Source organism: Macaca fascicularis, chromosome 6 (assembly GCF_037993035.2).
Source record: "Macaca fascicularis isolate 582-1 chromosome 6, T2T-MFA8v1.1".
Taxonomy (NCBI): Eukaryota; Metazoa; Chordata; class Mammalia; order Primates; family Cercopithecidae; genus Macaca; species Macaca fascicularis.
In genome coordinates, this window is record NC_088380.1 from 77,724,787 (window position 1) to 77,748,116 (window position 23,330).

General features: G+C 39.4%; 1 protein-coding gene across 3 annotated transcripts in view; it reads left to right on the forward strand.

The window, feature by feature from the left end:
- ARHGEF28 (Rho guanine nucleotide exchange factor 28) overlaps positions 1-23,330 on the forward strand; it is a 311,888-nt gene that overhangs the window by 108,771 nt on the left and 179,787 nt on the right. For 2 of the 3 annotated variants that reach the window (XM_015451604.4, XM_005557142.5), the window contains exons 3-4: positions 17,651-17,798; positions 20,754-21,047. In XM_015451604.4, coding sequence (XP_015307090.3) covers positions 17,651-17,798; positions 20,754-21,047 — 442 coding nt within the window. The remainder of the gene's footprint in view (positions 1-17,650; positions 17,799-20,753; positions 21,048-23,330) is intronic. The other variant, XM_005557143.5, reaches the window with a different exon arrangement.

A 23,330-nucleotide genomic window follows, 5' to 3' on the forward strand; every position in this document is an offset into this window, starting at 1 on the left:
TAACTTGTTCAGATCAGCTTTTTTTTTTTCACTCAGTGACACGCATTTAAGGTTCCTTCATGTCTTTTCATGACTTGATAGCTAATTTCTTTTTAATGCTAAATGCTAATGCTAATACCATCAACTGGATGTACCACAATTTATTTATCATTTGCCTACTGAAAGACATCTTGGTTGTTTCCAAGTTTTGGCAATTTTGAATAGAGCTGCTGTAAATATCCATGTGTAGGCTTTTGTGTGGATTAAATTTTTAGTTCCTTTTGGTAAATATTGAGTGTTATTCTCCTATTTTTAATTCTCTGTATAGTACTTATCTGATATTTTCTTATTTACTCAATCTTTCCAACAGAAGGCTTTAGATCATGAGAACAGGGATTTGCTCAGTTTATTGTTGCATCCCTTGTTACTTGAACAGTGTTTTGAATATAGTTTAGTAAGGGCTTAATATATGTTTGATGAATTAATGTATAAAGCTATATTTCACTTTTATTAAGAAAAAAGTGGTATATGAAAGTATAGTGGAAACACACAAACAGTAGGAAAAGATTCTTTTGGTTTACAAATATGTTCTTCCATTCTAGTTAATTAACTTTGAGTCCTTTTTGTGCGTAAGAATATTTGAGGGAAATTTGAGAGGAAATAATTACTTTATATCCTGCTTTATTCATTTTTATTTTTTAAAAAATTTTTTACTTCAATAGGTTTTGGGGGAATAGGTGGTGTTTAGTTACATGAATAAGTTATTTAGTGGTGATTTCTGAGATTTTGTGCACCCATCACCCAAGAAGTGTACACTGTACCCAATGTGTATTCTTTTATCTCTCACCCCCTCTCACCCTTTCCCCAGAGTCCCCAAAGTCCATTGTGTCATTTTTATGCCTTTGTATATCCTGCATTATTCCTAAAAGAAATTGGGGTAGTTTAACAATGAAAAATAAAAAGACTGAACACATAGTGGGGTCTTACTCCATGCCAGGCAGAGGCATTCATTATTACATTTGACTGTCACTAAAATCTAAAGGATTATATTTAATTCCATTTTCAGATGAGGAAAGGAAATTAAGGTACAGAAATTAAGCCAGTTGTTTAAAGCTAAACAGTGATAAGTGGTAGAGTCAGGCTTGGGATCCAGGCCATCTGACTCCAGTTCCAGGGCTACCTCACTTAACCATGATGCTCTCTGGCCTTCATTATGTGGGAGGGTCTATTAGTACATTCTTGCATTGCTATCAAGAAATATCTAAGACCGATTACACTAAAATCTCAGAAATCACCACTAAAGAACTTATCCATGTAACTAAAACCCACCTGTACCCTGAAAACTATTGAAAGAAAAAATAATTTAAAAGGAATGATGGAACTAGAAAATCATCATTTGACAACTATTACAGCAATAATTCATTAAGGCAAGAAAAATCAGATTTTTCTTGAAAATAAGAAATGAGATGAAGCATGAAAAAGAAATACCTGAGAGTGGCTAATTTATAAAGAAAAGAGGTATAATTGGCTCACAGTTCTGTAAGCTGTATAGGAAGCATGGTGCTGGCATTTGCTTGGCTTCTGGGGAGGCCTCAGAAAACTTACAATCATGGCAGAAGCCCAAGGGGGAGCACAGAGTCATATGGCCAGAGCAGGAACAATAGAGCAAAGGGGGACCCGCTACACACTTTTAAACAACAAGATTTTGCAAGAACTTGCTATCACAAGAACAGCACCAAAGGGATGGCACTAAACCATTGGTGAAGGATCTACCTCCGTGATCCAATCACCTCCCACCAGGGCCCACTTCCAACCCTGGAGATTATAATTGAACATGAGATTTGGGTAGGGACATGGATCTAAGCGCTGTAAGAGGGTTAAAAAAAAGATGGAAGGAACATAAATTGGTAAAATGAAGGCCCATAGTGTTGGCAGAGAGAAAAGAGAAGAATAGGGAGGGACAGTTAAATACTATGAGATAGGTTGGGATGAGATGGCCTGAAATTCAGAGGGACATCATGGGCATGCCCAGAAGAGTGGGGCCTTTCAGGATAGCTGAGATTGGGATGAGCAGAAGGGCCAGAGCAGCATGCTCACTGGTAATGAAAGGTATGAAATCCTGGGGATTTCACTTCAGGGTCTTTGGGAAGACAGAGGAGCAGGACATACTTCTAGGCAAATGTGCTGATAGAATTTGTGCATTAAAGAGGAAGGAAGATGATCCTGTGTCCTTGGAAGGCCACGTAAAGGATAGACAAAGTGACGAGTTAGCATATAGCACAGGTAATATTTCTCTGTGCACTCATAAGCTAGTGCTTGTACCACTTTATATCCCAGAAAAAAATCAGATACACAACTGAGGTAGATTAAGATCCTGGAAAATGAGTGCTCTGTTGATCTTCTAAACAGATGGTAGGTAGCATCCAGTTCCAGAAGAATGCAAGAACTGATATTACTTTGCCAAATTAGAGTGAACTGTCTTCAGGATAAAAATACCTCTGTTTTATCTTTTTCTTTTTTTTAAGTTGTATTTTTGCAGTGTAGAGGGAAGACTATTTTGAAGTAGAGAAGGCTTTTATTTATAAAATGAACTCTTTCAAATGAGTGCTTACTACACCTTCTGTTTTATTTCTCTGAATCCTGTTGCCAGCTGGGAGAACTTGAGGAGGGTCATTGTAACTTTGGTCAAATAATGTAGCCTTCTGAACAAAATATCCTCTTCTGCAAAATGAGAGTACTCATGCTGTGCTGCCGACCTCACTGTGCTGTTTTGAGAAAGTTGAGGAAACTGCCTGGCACTCATTAGATATTCAATAGATGTTTCTTCAGTGAACAATACTGAATAATAAGAGTGATATTGATTTTAGTAATCTCCGAGTAGCTGGCTAATTTATTAATTTATTAAGCACTTATTAAGTGTCAGAAGTGCTGTGCAAGCGTCGATATATTTTATTTCATTTAGCAATGTTAAGAATTCTCTGAGATAGGCAAGCACTGTTTTTATTCCCGTTTTACAGTTTGGTAGCAGAGGCAGCCAGGATTGGAGTCCAGGTCTAATTGAATCTTAGAGGCCTTACACTTTTCACTAGAGCTTCAGGAGGTGAGTGGAGATCCAGACCAGTATCTCTGGTCTGCATGTTCAGTCGTTGAGCCAGACCCATGTTTTTCTAATCTCTAGGTTATTTTTGGTACTCTTAAAAATTCCAGAGCAGCAGGGTACTGAGAAAGAGACTGTACCTCAAGGAAAGCCGATCTCGATAGCAGCCTTCCTGGCATAACTGCCTCTGTCTCCTAGACTGGTCTTTGTAAAATGCAAATCTGATGGTGTTACTCCCCTGCTTAAAACTCTTCCAGGAACTCTTTGTGTTCCAAGCCCTCCATGCGCTGGCCTCTGCCTTCATGTCCAGCTTCCCCTTCTGTCCTACCTTCTACTTCAGGAATCACAGCCTGGCGATAATTAACTGTCATTCTCCAAATGAGCCATTCTCTCACTGGTCTTCGTGCCTTTATTTGGAATTCCCTTCCATTCACAGGGTCCTCTCCATGTTCAGAGATGCCTTTCCTGAACTGTTACTCCTTCTCCCATTCATACAGAGATCCTTGTGCTCACTTGTGTTTGTTTAACCTCTTCTCTTCCTACTAGGCTGTGAACTCCATGAAGGAAAGAAAGGATAGGTCTCATCATCTTCATACCATCTGTACCTAACGCAGTGCCTGGCACACATCAGGTATTTGTTGAATGAAGGAAGAAGAGAAAATAATCTAAAAGAGGTCATAATATTCACAGTCCTTGAACGTGGCCATTTCTTCAAAGCACTCAATGGATACTCATGTGTAACTTCTTAAGACTTCACTGTAGAGTTAGGTGTGAGCAGATGGTCACGGAATCAATCAATGCACTGGGCTGTCTCTTGTTTTCTGCAGAGGCTTTGCTGTGGGGGATGCAGCACTGACCACAGCGGCAGGGCTTGACGGGAGTTAAGAGGGAAGCATGGGCTCGACTCCTGGTTCTTCCTGACCCTCCAGATCACTGTATAATCAGGGCATTTACCTCTCAAAGCCTCTGTTTCCTCATCTATAAAATGAGGATGATGGTTTCTACCTCATAGGCCAATTGTAAGCAATTAATGAGATAATTCACTTAGAATGGTGCTTGGTACATTCAAACGCACAGTACTGTTAATTAAAACACAAAGGGTCCTATCATGGCCATTTTTATCCTTATGTGTTCCCAAGCAACCACATTAATAAACTGGTAAATACTACTGTTTTTTCATTAACGCTTTCTCTTAGAAAATGAGAAATTTAATATTTAACGTGAGTTAATACAGTGCCTGATGTCCCTTTATACCTGAGATAGCTTCAGTAACATCTGTATGGTAGGAGTTTGATGACAGTAAAATGTCTGCCATGGTAAGGTTTGTAAACAATGTCGAATTGTATGGGACCATTGAAAGTTGGTGAGGGGAGGGAGGGAGGGAGGTAGAAGAGGGAGAAAGAAACAGTGAGGGGAAAGAAAGGATAAGGCCGGAAAAATGAGCTCCTTCCTTTTAAAGCCATGGCTGCTTCTGCCTAAAGTGGATGGGAATGAGAAAGGAGTCCCCAAGTATGCTCTCCTTTCTCCCTGCAGGGTTGTATGGAAAGATGGGTTCCCCAGAATGGGGATGTGCCATTAGCAGGATGTGAGTAGTGTGAAACCTCCCACCCCCACTTTATGATGTGTTTCAAAGAGACACATCCAAGGTGCTTTTTGGCCCTCAGCTCTTGATCTGGATTAGATGCAGTGTTCCTTGTCAGCACCAAAGTTTAGATCCTTTTCTGCCTCCCTCTCCCCTCCTTTTTACAAACGTGTTTTCAGATTGCCATTCCTGGTGGGATGAAGCTTTCTCTCTCCTGCTCATTTTTATTTGTCTATTTATTTTCCATCTTTCTCATGCTTTTCCTATTTCGACTAAGCTCCATGTTGCTTTGTTTTCCCAGCTTTCTCTGCTTGCCCCGTCTCACTCCGCAGCCCACTGCCATTGTTTTTGTTTCTCTCCCCACCGAGCCCTCTTCCTTTTCCTTTCCCTTCCTTTCCTTTTTTCCTTTTTTTCCTTTTTTCCTTGCTTTGCTTTGCTTTTTTGAGATGGAGTTTTGCTCTTGTTGCCCAGCCTGGAGTGCAATGGTGCGATCTCGGCTCACTGAAACCTCTGCCTCCCAGGTTCAAGTGATTTTTCTGCCTCAGCCTCCCAAGTAGTTGGGATTACAGGTGCCCGCCACCACGTCCAGCTATTTTTTTTTTGTATTTTTTAGTAGAGAAGGGGAGTCACCATGTTGGCCAGGCTGGTCTTGAACTGCTGACCTCAGGTGATCTGCCTGTGTCGATCTCCCAAAATGTTGGGATTACAGGCATGAGCCACCGTGCCCAGCCCCTTGTGTCCTTCTTTCCCCTCTTCTGTAGGCTCTTGGAGCCGGGGCTGACTGACTGCTAGCTGCTCCTTCCATGTGCCCTGCTTCTCTAGTTTCCACTGGGGCTTCAAGTTTTCCATGCTGTGACTGGGCTGGCTTTTTTCCTGCTTTTGCTTCGATTTGAGGAGAAGAGCAACAGGACCTGAAAGTGCTCTATAGTTTAACAAAGGTGACGGGAGCCCAGAAGAGAAGAGACACGACAAGGGAGGCTGGGGATGCTGTGAAGTGGGCGCTGAGGAACTTCAGGGAGAGTTCATTGATTCTAATCCTGACTTCTTTCCATAAAGGCTCTTCCCAGTCCCTGGGGGAGGAATAGGATTCATTTGGGGGTCAGACTGTTGCTCTTCCCCACTAGTAGCTTGGGGGAGTGGGAAAGGTATTGGATGGAAGGTGACCACCAGGGATTTCTGGTCCAAGGTTAGCTGTGTGATAGAACCTAGATCAAGGTTATGGGTCTTCAGTTTCCTGTAATGTAAGGGGTTTGGTCCCGATGAGCTCTAAGGTTTCTTTCAGATCTCTAAATTGTACATTTTTTTTTTTTTTTTTTGAGACGGAGTCTCGCTCTGTCGCCCTGGAGTGCAGTGGCCGGATCTCAGCTCACTGCAAGCTCCGCCTCCGGGGTTTACGCCATTCTCCTGCCTCAGCCTCCCGAGTAGCTGGGACTACAGGCGCCTGCCATCTCGCCCGGCTAGTTTTTTGTAATTTCTGAATCTCTGCTTTTCTTACTGAGGATTCCCAGTATCTTGCAATGAGCATTACTTGGCAGAGTATTTAGCACTCTTTTTTTTTTTTTTTTTTTTTTTTTTCTGACAGAACTACAAGTTTATTTATTTTTATTTTTTATTATACTTTAAGTTCTAGGGTACATGTGTTACAACGTGCAGATTTGTTACATATGTATACATGTTCCATGTTGGTGTGCTGCACCCATTAACTCATCATTTACATTAGGTATTTCCCCTAATGCTATCCCTCCCCACTCCCCCCACCCTACAACAGGCCCCAGTGTGTGATGTTCCCCTTCCTGTGTCCAAGTGTTCCCATTGTTCAATTCCCATCTATGAGTGAGAACATGTAGTATTTGGTTTTTTGTTCTTGAGATAGTTTGCTGAGAATGATGGTTTCCAGCTTCATCCATGTCCCTATGAAGGACACGAACTCATCCTTTTTTATGGCTGCATAGTATTCCATGGTGTATATGTTTAGCACTCTTATTTAAGAGTGGCCTGCTGTTATGTGTGCACATGCGTGTGTACTGCACTGAGGATAGAGGGTGGGAGGAATGTTCTCGCACAGGTGCTGGCCAGATGAGAGGGACAAGGGGAACTGTCCCCAGCTTTTATCCCTTTGTACAAAGGAGAGGACTTCCTGTGGAACACAAAGACTTGGTGGTCTATCATGAAATAAGAATGGATAGTTATGATCAGGTTATGCCCAGGGGTAATCAATCCATGGAGACTTGGGTTGTTTGTATTCCTGATAGTCTTCATTTTCGTTTGGGATGTTCAGTGCTGTTAGTTGGCCCACAATAACCTTTAGACAGCACTTGATTATAAATCTGTAGACCTCAAGTGCTAAATAATAACCATGTGATGTTACCGTCTGCATGGGTTCAAGCTGAATTTGAAGTTGATAAATTGTAGTCTTTACTGTGATGCAAATGTAAAGCTTGTTTGGGACATGAACCATAAAAAGGGCTTAGAGGAATATTTTCTTAGATCATTAGTGACTTTGGTCACTAACAGAACTTAGTTGTCTTCCCATAAGACAACAGAGGGTATCCTATAGTCCTTAGAGGGGCTTTAGAGATCTTTTCTTATTAGATAAAAGGAAACCTTTTTTTTTTTTTTTTATCCAAACAAGTATTATGAGGAACAATATGTAAGCTTGATAAAACTTTATTATTATAAATGTGTTCTTTAAGTTTATTGCATTTGTCAATTCAGTGGAAAAATGACAACCTGGCACTTCAGGTCCTCTCCAGTGTCTTAAAATTTGGTAAATAATAAATTTAAGTGGATGACAATCCTTTTAGATTTAATATCAATTGGAAACGTATTTCCCAAATGAAATTTAAATGGAATGTTTACGAACTCCCAACATCCTCCCATTACAACTTAGGGTTCCCCCGATCTGTTTGAAAACCGTTAATACAGAGAATAAAAATAAACTACACATAAATCCAAGGAACTAGAAAAACAAACCAAAGCAAAAATATAAGGGAGAAATTAAAAAACAAAGCTGGGGCTGGACACAGTGACTCACACCTATAATCCTAGCACTTCAGGAGGCTGAGGCGGGCGGATTGCTTGAGCCCAGGAGTTCTGGACCAGCCTGTGCAACAGGCAAAACCCTGTCTCTACCAAAAAATTAGCTGGGTGTGGTGGTGTGTGCCTGTAGTTCCAGCTCCTCAGGAGACTGAAGTGGAGGATCACTTGTGCCCAGGAGGCCATGGTTGTGGTGAGCTGAGATCATGCCACTGCACTCCAGTTTGAGGTAGTGAACAAGGTCCTGTCTCTAATAATAATAATAAGAAATAAGAAATAAAGAAATAAAAAATAAAAAACAAACCTGGGGCTGGATGTGGTGGCTCATGTGTGTAATTCCAGCGCTTTGGGAGGTTGAGGTAGGAGGGTCATTTGAGGCCCAGGAGTTCAATACCAGCCTGGGAAACATAGTGAGACTTTGTTTCTCCCCTCCAAAAACAAAAACAAAAACAAAACAAAACAAAAAAACAAAAAAACAAATAATAATAAAAAAATTAACTAGATGTGGTGTGGTGGTGGTGCCTGCAGTCCTAGCTACTCAGGAGACTGAGGTGGGATGATCCCTTGAGCCTGGGAATTTGAGGCTGCTTGAGGCTGCAGTGAGCTATGATCATGCCACTGTACTCCAGCCTGGGTGATACAGTGAGAACCTATCTCAAAAAAAAAAAAAAAAAAAAAAAAAAGAAGGAGAAGCAAAAAACGAGCAAATAGAAACCCCACAAAATCCAAATCTGCTTATGTAGCCCCCCCAATTTTAAAATATATTGAAGCAATTAATCTAGAATTATATACCAGATATTATAGATTCTAGACACTGAAGATTAGATAGTTCTTTAAGTTCTTTAGCCTCATTCTTTCTCAGACGAAATAAGCAAAACAGAAAAACAAACAAAACACACCATCTCCTAGTAGTGCTTGTTCCTCCTAAGCTGAAGCAATCCTTGTCATCTTTGGACATCTCTGTTCCTTAGAGGGCTCTCACTGTGGAGCTGAACTCTGTCCCCTGTCCTTCCCTGTATTGTTTTGTGCTCTTCCCTTGGGGCCTGCAGAACATGTCTAATCCCATGTCTGCATGATAGACCCTCAGATATTTGCAGTGGTGACTGTTTGCCCATGACTCGTCTCTTCTTTAGCAAAACAGTCCCAGTTCCTTCAATTGTTCCTCATATGACAGCATGCTTTTTGCATCCCTTTGGCATCCTTGTCCTTTTCCTCTGAACGTGTTGTCAGCTTTGTCTATATTTGTATTAAAGTATTCCATGGCCCAGGTGTGTCTGACAGGTATAAAGCAGAGCTTGACCATACTCACTCTTAATGGAGTTACTAAATTTTCATCAATATAGGGTAGGGCAGGTTGCTCCCTCAGTGACGCTAGTGGATTATTGATTAAAATCCCAACTTGTGTCTAACTGTTAAACTGCTTCCTTCTTGGTTTATGTAGTTGATGATTTGGGGGCCAGTATAGGGCCTTTATTCCTAAAGGATTATCAGAATAATGCAAGAGTGATTACAAGTTTTCTTATACCCAAGCCAGTATATTTACCGCTATGATCTGCTGCTTAAAGTGCCAGATATTTGTTTTCACTTTCTAGGAGTTCTCTGTTTCCATGGAATCTGTTAAGTTAGGGGTTTGAAAGGGAAACAAGCTAAGGGGCTTTATAAAGCCTACTTCTGGTCTTGTGAGGAATCTGGAGTCATTTGCTGACCTCTGTTATGAATTGTCTTTTACTCAGTTCTGCTGTGTTACAGAAACAAAGGCAATTTCAATTTGATAGTGGTGAATCATTCCATCAAGGATGAAAGTCATCTAGATTTTAAATTTATATATATGTGTCTGTGTGTGTATGTGTGTATATATATGTGTGTGTGTGTGTGTGTGTATGTATATATAATTTTTTATTTTTTGAGACGAGTTCTCACTCTGTCACCCAGGCTGGAGTGCAATGGCATGATCTCGGCTCACTGCAACCTCTGCCTCCTGGGTTCAAGCGGTTCTCTTTTCTCAGCCTCCTGAGTAGCTGGGATTATAGATGGGCGCCACCACGCCTGGCTAATTTTTTTGTATTTTTAGTAGAGATGGGGTTTCACCATGTTGGCCAGGCTGGTCTCAAACGCCTGACCTCAAGTGATCCACCTGCCTCGGCCTCCCAAAATGCTGGGATTACAGGCATGAGCCACTGCACCCAGCCTGTGTGTTTATATTTTTTGAATTATTGTGTTTAATGCAGAGGTTTGAATAATGGGTATCTTTTACAATTATTAATATATGCATTTAATTTATGCTAATTATTTCTTTGGGTAAGTTATTTTAATTGTGTAATTTAGATCTTTGATATCCTTGTCAATTTTTTACTTACTTGTTCTATTAGCTGTTGAAACAGGCAGGCTAAAGTTATCCACTGTGATTGTGGATTTGTCTACTCTATCGGATTTGTTAACTTTTGGTTTATATCTTTTAAAGATGTGTTATTAGGGGCATACAGATGTAATATTATAATATTATCTTATTCAACTGACTCTTTTTATGATGAAAAATTTCTTTTTCCCTAGTAATATATGTTGCTTTAAAGTCTACTTTGTCTGATATTATTTTGCCTGTGCTAGCTTTTCCTTGGTTAGTTTTGCATGGATGTCATTTTACTTTTAAGCTGTGTTATTTTTAAGGTATATCTCTTGTTGGCAGTGTACAGATATTGTTACTGTTTTTGGATTAAAAAAATCCATACTGGCAGACTTGGTGTACTATTTGGAGTAGTCTATCTACATTTAATATAATTGCTGAAATAGTTGGCTTTATATCTACATATAGCTATTTGCTCTCTGCTTGGCACACATGTTTTATTTTTATGTTTTTTGTTTCTCCTGTCTTGTTTTCTTTTTGATGAATCAACTATTCTTATTATTTAAGTTTCCCCTCTATAACTCATTAGTTATGCATTCTTTTGGTGGCTACTCTCAAGTCAAAATATATATGATATATTATAAATATAATAAAAGTACTTTTTCAGCAATTTCCTAATATGGCTACATACTTTAATTTCATCTACCTTTTACATTATTGTTGTCACACGTTGTAGTTCTACAAATATTTTAAACTCCATGACATTATAATATTTTGTAAAACATTTTCTTATATGTTACACAAAATACGTGCTTTTATAATTTTGTAAAATTGTTTATATATTTGATATATTTATTCACATATTTACCTACTCACTATTCCTCATTCTTTCCTGCATTTCCATGTTTCTGTTTGAGATCATTTCATTTCTTCTTGAATAACGTCTTCAGTATTTCTTTCAGTGCTGGTCTGTTGGCACTGAATTCTCTCAGTATTTGTCTTAAACATTTTAATTTCAGTTTCGTTTTTAAAGATATTTTTGTTAGACATGGGATTTTCTTTCACCCTTTTACAAATATTACACAATTGTCTTTTGGCTTCCATTACTTCTCTGAGTGGTTCTCCTGTCTGGTATTTTGTTACATTTTTGTCCTCATTGTTTCCATGACTTTTTATTTGTCAGCCCTTGTTATTCCTAGTTGTTTTCAGCAGGACTGTTGGCCTGTGTGGTCTATTTTATCCTATCTGGAGATGGATGCCTACTCTAAAGGCTATTTCTGAAAAAATGTCTTATAAGTCTTTTAAGTTATTTTAGTTAACCTTCCTTTAAAAAAATGGCATTGTGATACTTCCCCCTGGATTTAACCAATTTGTATTTACATGACTGGGACGATACATCTGAATAATCTTGATATTTTAAATTATATAAAAGTCAGATGCTTTTAAACATGCTTCAAATCAGTGGTTCTTCAGTTTTTTGATTCACATGTTCTTTGCGTACCCTTCTCAGAATCTGTGACTGATAGACAGACTCCTCAGATAAATGCCCAAAACTGCTGCATACATTTTCCAGAGGATTAAGGAACATTTCCCCCTCACCGTATCTGTCCGCAGATTTCAGGATGGGAACTCCTACATTAAGAACATGAAGCAAAGACTGAGTTAAATGAAAAGCTGTAGATAAGTCACTAAATATTTGCGCATTTGCTGTTTGTTCACTAACATGGTGGGGAGAAAATGTACTGAGCCTGGCACAGAAAGATGTAGATTTGATTTCTGGCTCTGCTCCTCACTAGATCTAGTATTTTCAGTGTTCTCTTTAATAAACAAGGTTCATAATAATACCTCCCAGGTATTATTGTGGGAATAAGACAAGAAAACACACAAGAAAGCACTGTATAAATTGTGATGTACTGTACACATAGATAATATGTATAAGTATATAGATATATCGATGTCTGTATTTGTAGATATGTGCACACACATATAAGAAATAATATTTGCATTTCCACACTTTCTTTTAAAGAAGTACTTCAGCTCCACACAGTAATTTGAATAAAATACTTTGTGCCCACAGTGCTTCCTTTGGTACCACGTATGCTATTGTACTTGAGAAACTGTAAAGAGGATAACCTAACTTGGAGGTTGGGGCAGAAATCAAGAAACCTAATATTACACATCTGGCTCTGAGATCCTGAGCTAGTTAGCAGTAGTACCTATATTTGTATTTACTTACCTATAAAATGGAATAATAACAATGCATCCTTTTCTTTTCTTTTAACTTTTCAAGGATCTTAGAAAGTTCAATGCACTGTGTTCTATAGGAAAGGCTCTGTATAGATTTTTTTATTATTGTAAAGAAGACAAGTTTCAAATGTTGACTACAAATCAAATTTGATAGTTCACATAGCACTATATTTTAGGATAATGGTTTTCATGGCATGTATTAGTAAACATTGATTATCAACTTATTTTTATCTTTATTATGCTTCTTTGCCTAATCATCCCATATAAAGGCTGTGTATAATACTAGAATCCATTGGAAGATAGTTTATGTCTTCCTGTCAAATAAAAAGGTGACAATTACTATTGAAAAGTATTTATTAACTTCCCATTTTTGCCTGTTACTATAAAAGCTAGAGTTCATAAACTTTTTTTGAATCTTTAGATGCCTTTGAGACTATGATGAAAGCCATAAACCTTTCCTCAGAAAATGGACATATATGCACACACAAAACCAGTTTTGCTAATAATTTTCAGAGGTTCTCAAACTGTCTGAAATCCGTATTCAGATTCTTCCCTTGGTTAAGAAACCCCACTGTAAAAAGATGTATCCTTTTTTCTCATTGTCATAATTTGAAAATGCAGTATTTGTTCATTGCCCACTCATGCCGTATATTTAAGAAACCAGAGAGTTAAGGTGTTGTTCAGCAAATAGCATTGTTATTAACAAAGTGTAATTATATACAGATGCATTGTTTATAGTGAGAGGGAAGAAAGGGAGGAAGAGAGAGAAAACATGAGTACAAGAATACCCAGTGATTAGGCTAATACAGCCACTCAATTACCCAGGTTATTAGAGACATTGATTAATGAAAAAATGTTTAGAACATGCAAACTAGTGTTGACAGCCATTTCCACTTTAAATACCATCTGGAAAGGAATAGGAAAGTTGGATGAGATAGTTTAAGGTGGCAAAAACATTTGCTACCTTTTTGGTTCTCTGGGAAGAAATCCACAGATGTCACAGCACGTCAGCAGAAGGCTTGGTCTTTGAAAATTATTGAGTTTTACAAGTAGAATTTCTCTAGAGGATGCTTGATGGTAAAAAATGTTAGTTTAATTTACCTGATTCTTTGTGTGCATTTACATTGAACTGTGTTTATTATGATTATAGTCAATTCAGCTCTTCTGCTCTACATTTGTGATTCCTGTTTTCCATGTGACTTGGCCTTCCAAGGTTTTATGGGAGTACTGATGAGTATTTTTTATTTGGGCATGATTGGGAAAGAGGTGATACACCTTCACTATTTGACGGGGAAAGGAAATGATTCCGACACTGATTCCAACTGGTTCACTTGGGAAACTAAAAATTTTGATTTGCCAAAGGCAAAGTTTATAGGTGAATTCGTATGTGAAACAGAAGAGGGAAGACTAAATTTATTCAAATTGAAATTTGGTTTGGCCACTAACAATGTTTGCATTATCTTGCAATAGACTTTTATAAAAGTGGGCAACAAATTTCAGTGGCAATGGAAAAAAGTGAATTAAATCAGTGAGGAACTGTTTATGATCTGTTAACACAGGAAATAATTCCAAAGATAGTTTTGGCAAGGTCGGGGTGAAAATGATCCTCTTAACCAGCACATATGGTGATAAAAGTTGATACAAAATTTTTGGAAAGAAGTTTGGCAATTTATGACAACGTGTTCATATTTTTGGAAGCATTTCTAGAATTGTATTCTAAAATAGCATCTCAAAGGATAAAAAATACTTAAAATGTTTATCAGGAGTTGTTTAAAATGTTAAAAAGTCAGAAGTACTCTTAACGAACAATAGATGAATATTTAAGTAATCATGGAATTATAGAACATCAAATGCTTGGTGGAATACAATTAAAAGGGGTGCCAAAGATTGTAACAACGTGGAAAAATATTTTTGATAGAAGAGAAGAAAGCACACCAGTATGTATTAATGTATTATGCCATGAGTATAACTGTGTAATAATTACCTGTGCATATGAATAAAGACTGGAAGATAATAGGAAAAATGAAAAAAGGTTGATAGTTTAGGATCATATCAATGCAGATGAAATCTAAATACCTTTAACTGCTGTTATTTATTAAATAATGAAAACTTTTAAACAGTCTTCTAATTTTATGCTTTTATGGATTTTTTGTTAGATATTGAATTAATTAGAAATTTAATCATTTGGTAGAATGCATGTTTTTGCTCCTAATGGATAGCTATTGTTCTAAAACCGTTTATTGAATTGTCCATTCTTTCTCTGCTGATTTGAAATGCTATCTATTATTGCATAATTTCCATGGGTACATGTGTCTGCCTCGGACTTTGCACTTGTCTGTCTCTATGCTACTATTACTCTGTTTAAATGACCCTGGTTTTATTGTATGTTTTGCTTTGTGGTAGAGCAAGCTTTGACAGTCCAAACATTCTCTCTCAACAGTATCAATTCAATTCTAGTGTATTTATTCCTCCAGATGAACTTTAGAATAAGCTTGTTGAGTTTCATTTGAAAAATGGGTTTTGACTAGAGTACACTAAACTTGTTGATTAATTTGGGGATATAATTTTGCCTAGCATGCTTCTTATTGTTTCCAGAAATTTCATTGGCATATTTGAGTGTTTTATATTTTGGAAATAGTTTATAGAAACGTGAGAACACATCTCTATTGCTTCTGTGTAGGAGCAGAGTGATTCTGATATTTATGCCAACAAATTTATTCAGGAAAGTTTCTAGTTTTCAATTGCCTGAACAAAGAATGCAATTGGATCCAGATGAGGAACTGAAAGAGGTACTCTGGAATTCTGTACATTGGAATTTTGTCTTTGTCATATATGAAATTGGTGGCCTTTTAAGAAGAGTAGCAGATTTTCAGTGGCCTCAGTGATTAGAAAGATCCCACTGTTACCCAAAAAATTGCCACCTGTGGTTGGCTATTTAAGCTGTACTTGCATATTCTTTCAACTTGCATATTCTTTCAGAAGACCGCTCTTCCTGCTGATCTCTTAAGTGCTTTATCTAAATCCATCTCCTTTGAGCTTTATCTGCGTTTTCTGAATGAAAATGTTCTTGTTATTTCATCTTCATATTTTCGTTCCTTGTCTTCCTCTCCTGCCCATCCATTTCTGTCTAATAGGGTCTCTCTGTTGGTTTCTGTATCACCCCCTCTTTTCCCATAGCATGTTTATCCAGGTCTTTCTGATGTTTTTCTGGTTACCATATAAGAGACTCTTTTTATTGCTGAATCTCTTCTGAGTGTTAGGACTTCTGGGCATCTCTCTTTAATCTCCTTAATGGGCATGTCTTATTACTCACATAACTTTTGGTTTTCCTTTTACTAGCGTAAAGCATGGCATGGTTCTTGAAAGGCAGGCGTGATGAATTACAAGACTGTAATGTTCAGGGCTGTATTGCATTAGACAGGGTTGCAATTAAACTCTCATAAGTTGTAGTCCTTGAACACCCAACCAAATATAATAGTAATATGATCATTGTTTTGAATAGATGCAGATTAGATATCCTTGTGATCTGTGAAAATTTTTGATCTGTTTATATAATTTGTTTTTTATTTTAAAAAAATCACGAACAGGTCAGGTTAGATCTGCCTGTGGATAGTTAACAGTCTTTTTAGCAACCAGGAACATGACTAAAGCAAGCTGTTCTTCCTTTTTTAGGAAATGGAATTTCGTCTGAGTTTCCTCTCTCAGTCATGTTAGACATTTGTTGTTTTTTGCTTTTCAGATCTCCTTCCTGAACTTTTTTGGAAGCTATTGTATGGTAGATTTTTCTTGGCATGTTGCTTTTCTATTGATTACGTTTATGTGTGCACATACACATGCATGCTCATATGCAGAAAAAGGGCAATTAAAACTGCCAACCAGTGACTTTTCAGAACTCCGTACTTTGTATTTATACCATTTCATAATTTCAGATAACTGTGTGTGTGATAGGTTGCAAACCACTAGAAATGCATAGCTTTTTGTTTATTGTAAAAAATTGAGATTAAATAACCATGTGGCTACTAGAAAACCCTGCACTGATTTTGTTTTTGATCCTGATTGGCTTAACTCTTAGTGTCCTATGAAATGTCTTGCTGATATTTGTCAGAGGCAAATTGATGTTAAGGAGTCTGTGTAGGCTTTTCTCTGTTCACCTTCTCCTCTATCACAGGGTAAAGATATCTTGGCGAACAGGTTTGTTTTTGTTGGGCAAGCACACAAAAGCCCAGATGCTTCTCCACGCCGGGCCAAGCTCTGGAGGCCCTCCAAAGTGGGCGACCCTTTCCGCCTCCAGGTTTCCATTTCCCCGCCACTCCCACAGGCTGGGCAGAATGCGCTCTCTCTCTGGAGGCCCCACTTTGTATTGCTTTTTGTGTTTTGGGTAGGGAGTAGCACAAATCCTTCAAAGCCTCTGGGGTCTGGAGATGACCTGGCAGTCCCTACCATAGCTGCTGTTCCCCTGGGTGCAACACGGCTGCTATAGCCCCTCCGTAAAGCCTCAGGATGACAACATACCTAAGAGCCCCAGCCTGCTGCCCCACTTCCTTTGCCATTAGTCCTCAGAGGATGCCTCAGTGACCTGAGGTGGCAGCTCCTGTCCTTGAGACCAAGGCATTTTGCAGGGCTTTGTGCCAACCAGAAGCTCTTAAGAGAAAGTGTGAGGAAACAGCACTTGGAAACCCCTCAGAGAAGAGAAATAGCAAATGGAAATAGCATAGCAAGGGAGAGGGAGTAGTCCTATTTATTTGGCAATGTTTGTAAATATTTAAGATTCTTACAACTGACTATGGTCTAGTACAGGGTAAGGCCAGAGATAAGAATAATTATCATGAACTTTTGTACTAATAATGGCATTTTAGGTACAGGATAAAAATTAACTCAAGCCATGATGTTCAGCTGGTAGAAATTCAGAGTAAAAGACTGCTGGGTGTGGTGGCACATCCTTGTAGTCCCAGCTACCAGGGAGGCTGAAGTGAGAGGATGGCTTGTGCAGAGGAGTTTGAGACCAGCCTGGGCAACATAGTGAGACCCTGTCTCTAAAAATAATTTTTGAAAAGCAAAAGGCAATGAAGTACCACACTCCTACATCTAGTACATTTTAGAGAAAGAAAAATTCTTTCCTATGCCCTGAACTTCTTTAACTTTAAAAACAGAACAAACCAGCTCTGATACCCATACCTAATACATCAGGAAGCATCTTCCCTAATGTCAAATGTGTTGTTGTTGGAAGGAAGCACTCATGCTATTTGAACTCAACCACGTGAAGTGAATATAACAAATGACACTGTTATGGACCCAGGCCCTTTGTATTGTGCTTTCTTAGAGCCAGGACAAGGAAGTGTGACAATGCCCCGACTTATTCCTTTTTCAGGGGCAGATGACGGTCTATGCGAAGTTTGACAAAAATGTGTATCTTCCTGAAGATGCTGAGTTTTACTTTACTTATGACGGATCTCATCAGCGACATGTCATGATTGCAGAGCGCATCGAGGATAACGTTCTCCAGTCCAGCATTCCAGGTGAGGTGTCCTCTTTGTTGTGTGACTGGGAAACTGGTCTGCAAATAACTTGCCTCTAGGGATGTAGGCCAGGAAGAGAGCCAGGAAGAAAAAGAAAACAGTGCTGCAACGTCAGGAATGTGTGTGCCTCTGTGTGTGTGTGTGTGTGTGTGTGTGTGTGTGTGTGTACATTAGGAAGAACACTCACATCTGAGATTCTTCCAGCTGTATCTGCTGCTTAATTAGGAGTCTTAACTTAGACCACGCAGACTCATCCTATTGACTGCACCCAACTTTTATGGTTGGGTGTGCTTTGGATGCAATCAAATGGAGGAAACACTGTCTATTGAGTATCACCTCCTAATCACCGCCTATAACCTCAGACCCATTGCCAGGGTTGGCTCAGGCAGAACTGACATTGACAAAGTTTGTCTTCTCTCTTCCTCATTCTTCTGTGGGCAGCCTGGCAGTTACAGGTCTGCCTCTCCTCTGCTTGCTCCCTTTGGTCATTGGGGTTCTTTCCTTGATGCCCTGTCCATCCAGAATCTTCCTTGGGGTATCTCCAGCTCCAGAACTTTCTCTCCCCATTATCAAAATGCTTACATTTTGAAACCTGTAATTTCCCTAGTTGTCTTCTTGATAGATGATAAATTAATGCATCCTGTTCATATATTGTGATGAGCTAATAGCCCTTCTTGATATAGTTGTTTTATATTTTTATTGGTATGTGGGTTGTGCATTTAAGGGTCATCAGGCTTTAATGGTAGAATTAAAATGTCATTACCTACAGGACAGGGAGGGCATTTTAGAATTCTTTTTTATTGATTTGGTTTTTCTTAACTGTGGGTCTTTCAGGTCCTTTTATTTTGGATCATAAAGAGACTCTTTAATTTTTCTTAGAGTTAAGATTGAGATCATTTTTAAAGCAATATGTTCCTATGTGCTTCTGTAACATATCTGCTACACGTGGAAAGAAGGTAGCCAGTGAATATGCAAACAACACAGACACAGTGAGAATTGTAGAGAAGTGCAGATACCTCTTAGCTCTCCCTGGTCTTGGTCAGTGAATTAATCTGTTGTCCAATTTCTGAGACCATCGGTAATTTTAAGCACTTCTCTCTTTAGCCCAGTAATCTTCATCATTAAAAAAAAAAAAAAAACAAAAACAAACAAAGAAACAGTCAAACCAAATTAATGGGCCAGTCATGGTGACTCACGCCTGTAATCCCAGCACTACAGGAGGCCGAGGTGGGAGGATCACCTGAGGTCAGGAGTTTGAGACCAGCCTGGCCAACGTGGGGAAACCCCATCTCTATTAAAAATATAAGATTAGCTGGGCATGGTGGCCGGTGCCTTTAGTCCCAGCTACTTGGGAGACTAAGGCAGGAGAATTGCTTGAACCTGGGAAGCGGAGGTTGCAGTGAGCTGAAATCGTGTCACTGCACTCCAGCCTGTGAGACAGAGCGAGACTCCATCTCAAAACAAAAACAAAAACAAACCTAATTCATGGCACATAGTTACTTCGGCTGTTGGTTGCTTTCCCTCTGCCCTTTTGCTCTGGCTAATGTTTTCCCTACCTTTAGTTTCACCCTCTTTTCTTGGTTTTCTCTTTTATCAAGCCCTTATAGAGAAAGGAGAAAAAATAATAACTAAAGTGCCACTCTTATTTTCAAAACTTTTAATCTTTTCCTTTACTGGCATGTGGTGGTGACTCTCCTCCTCCTTCCTTAGGAGAAAGAGAATGTAATCTTTTGTTTATATTGTGGTCTACTTAAAAGTGAGGTTTCTTGCCTTCATTTTAACAGAATCTAGAGGCAGGTCACAGTTTCTATTTCTGAACCTTGAATTTTCCTGGTGACAGCTTTACCAGGACAACCTTTCAAAAATGTGTAAGAGAGATTTATTTAATATTTACTGGGTATGTGTAGTCTGGTGGGAGGTGGGTGCATTCTGTGCCTGTACCATGAGACCACTTTTAAGAGTCAATGACAAAGTGACACTAGTTCTCTTTCAGTGAACTTAGGATGCTCTTGTTCCTTGAAGCCCTAGCTGCACAGCCTCTGGGGAAAGTCTTTGGAGAATAAGGCAGAGGAGGAATGACTTGTACCTGTTAGCCATTTGATTGGGGGCAACAGGGTGCTATGGACCAGTGGTAGCTGAATAACTCTTCTCTGTCCAGTCATGATTATCATGATCATAGTGATATGGTGCCATCAATTCCTGAAAATTCTGCCAAGGGCAGCATAAAAATGTACCTGGGTAAGAGCTTCCCAACTCTGGCAATATAAGAGAGTGGGACAAAGAAGAGGAAGAATGGAGGGAGGGACAAACAGCAGGATTTGGTGACACTCTCAGGAGAAATATTGAGAACACCTACAAGACAAGACACTTATCAGAAGAGGGGGCAGTGAACAACAACACACACACATAGATATGTATATATATTTTCCCTTTTGTTTTCTCTTGGGTAGTCTTCACCCACCTTTACTCACATTCAAAGGAGCTCTATGAAATTAGGGCAAACTTGTGTAATTGTATGGTGCTATCTTATAAACTTATCGCTTAAATAAATATGTAAAAATATGTGACTCAGGAGTCACATATTTTTGGAATATGTGAGTGGAAAAGAGCAGAGGACTTGAAGACAAACACAAATTCAGGGGTCAGGGTAGGAGTAAAAGGTTAAAGGAATGCTGAATAGCAGTGTTTGGTAATGATAGAAGAACAGACGCTCAAATGCTCAGAGCTCATAAAGGTAAGTTTTAAAATCAGGAGTTACTGAAAGAAGATGGAGTCAGCATTAGTTTGGCCCACGTGCTTGGCAGTGTGTAAGGGTAATGGGCTGGCTTTCCTTTCCACCTTGTTCTCCCGGGGCGTGTTGTCTGCTTAAGCTGTGAGGTAGAGCTAGCACATTGGACCCCTGTGAGAGCATCTCCTACAGACTTGGGGTGAACTGTTCACTGTCTTGTTGTCCAGGCCATGGGCTTCAGGAGACGGTGACGGTATCTGTGTGCCTCTGCTCAGAAGGTTACTCTCCAGTGACCATGGGCTCCGGCTCAGTGACCTACGTGGACAACATGGCTTGCAGGCTGGCTCGTCTGCTGGTGACGCAGGCCAATCGCCTCACAGCCTGTAGCCACCAGACCCTGCTGACCCCATTTGCCTTGACGGCGGGAGCACTGCCTGCCTTGGATGAGGAGCTCGTGCTGGCTCTGACCCATCTGGAATTGCCTCTAGAGTGGACTGTGTTGGGAAGTTCTTCACTTGAAGGTGGGTCATCACCAGAAAATTCAGATATCCCCTGTGTGTGTCAAGTTCAGAATGTTCCTTATGCTATACTGTCTGTTCCCCTGGGCAGGTTTTCCTGCCCACATTTTACCTGAACCTTGCTGTGATGTGAAGGGGTTCCCTGAGGTCCTGAGCCACTCATCTCTGGGCTGGTTTATGTGACTTGTGCCAGGAGGTGTGCAATAAATGGACAGGCCTTGTCTCAAGTGGGGAAAAGACTGTTTCTTTATGGTATGCTCTTGAGTCAGCTGCTCTGGGCTGTGGCTCCACTTCCCTTGGAAAGTTTTCTTGCTATGGGAAGAGACATTGCTGCCCCATTTCCAAATAGGTAGGGTCACTGGACAAGAAAGCTCACGTCGCCAACTTTGTGAAACACTTAGAAGACATGTGACAACATGGGAAACATAACCAATGAATTGACATCTTTGAAAATGTCAGTGTCACCGAGAGCATTTGTGGTACATTTGTACTAGGTTTTGGAGTACTAAAGACCAAATGGACTCTGAATACCAAGTATTTGGAATCTGCATAGGAACAAGGCTATAGATGTTATATATAGGCCCATACTAGACATGAGGCTAAACTGATCAATAGATGCTTTTTAAAAATGAAAAAATAAAATCTTCTTTTGAGAGCTGGGGTCTCACTGTGTTGCTCAGGCTGAACTTGAACTTCTGACTTCAGTGATCCTTCTGCCTCAGGCTACCAAAGTGCTGGGATTATAGGCATGTGCCAACGTGTCCAGCCAATAGCTGCTTTTTATTGGTGATTACAAGTTATATATAATTTTATTGGAAATACACAAATGTTGTTTTGTAATTTATTGAATACAACACATATTGGTTTTTTTTTTGTATCGTTCCTGTGTCCTTAGCTTTGTAGTCAGATGATGCTGTTTTTGAGAGTTTCTGCTTCCTGATAAATTCTAGTTGTAAGTTTCAGGTTGGCTTAAATTCGATCATGGATGAGATTAAATGCACTACTCTGGGTAAAGGGGTGTGAGTTTTATAAACAGAATTATAAGGCCGTAAGTCACAAACCAAGAGGATCTCTGTTTCTTTCCTTTAATCAGGGTCACACTAAAACTCTCCTGGGCACTTAAAGACGTCTCTTGTTTTTAAGACCTTGGATAAGGGAAGTCACAAGTCTAGTCCAGCACCGAGCCATGCTTGAATCCTGTGTGCTGCACTCTCCTGTGTGGTGGCTGATTGATACGTATGGCGTAGGCTCCCTGAGGGTGTGGGTGGTGTTTGTTCTGCTCGCTATTATCCCCAAGGACTCAGCAAAGAGATATGAAATATAAGGGGGAGTTGCAGTGATGATACTTGAAAGGTCTTTGGATACAACATTCATTCATTCATTCATTCAACAAATACTTTTTAAAATACAGTATTAATAAAATATTTTAAATAAATTATTTAATAAATGTGCTGTACATTTTTAATTTCTACAATGAGTCACAGTAGTACCTGCTTCATTAGCTGGTTTAGAGACAGGGTCCTCTTGCTCTGTTGCCCAGGCTGGAGGATGGTGGCACAATCATAACTCACTGCAACCTCAAATTCTTGGGCTTATGTGATCCTCCTGCCTCAGCTTCCCAGGTATCGAAGATTACAGGTGTGTGTCACATGCTTGGCTAATTAAATTTTTCTTTTCTTTTTTTTTAGAGACAGAGTCTTGTTGTATTTCTCAGGCTTGTCTCAAACACCTGGCCTCAAGTGAGCCTCCCACCTCAGCCTCCCCAGTAGCTGGGATTATAGGCACCTGGCTCAACAAATGTTTCTTAAACTCTTGCTATGTGCTAAGCCCTTTTATACAGGGGAATTGCAATAGTAATACTTGATCGTCTGGAGATACACCCTTTCTATCTCACATATGTAAGTGATAGATGACATGTATGATCTATATTAATATATATATAGTATATATAAATTTATATATCTATGATATATATTATCTATATCTAAATATTATATACATATAATGTTTTCTGGCTAAGAAACTTCATTTTCTTAAGTCTCTTGGATTTCTAAAAATATTTCTAACTATAATATTGGAGGGTGGCTTTTTCTGGGCAGGGGGGGCGAGGATCCATTTTGACAAAGACACAAAGGTTTCATGATTTCCCTTAAGTAAAGGAAGAGCATCACAGCCTCATGCAGGGGCAGAAGCAGGTCAGTCCCACAGCTCCTCCTCAGGCCAGCAAGTCTCAGCACAGCAGCTTGGTGTCTACAGCAGTTTAATTTGTGCCTCTGAAAAATTACA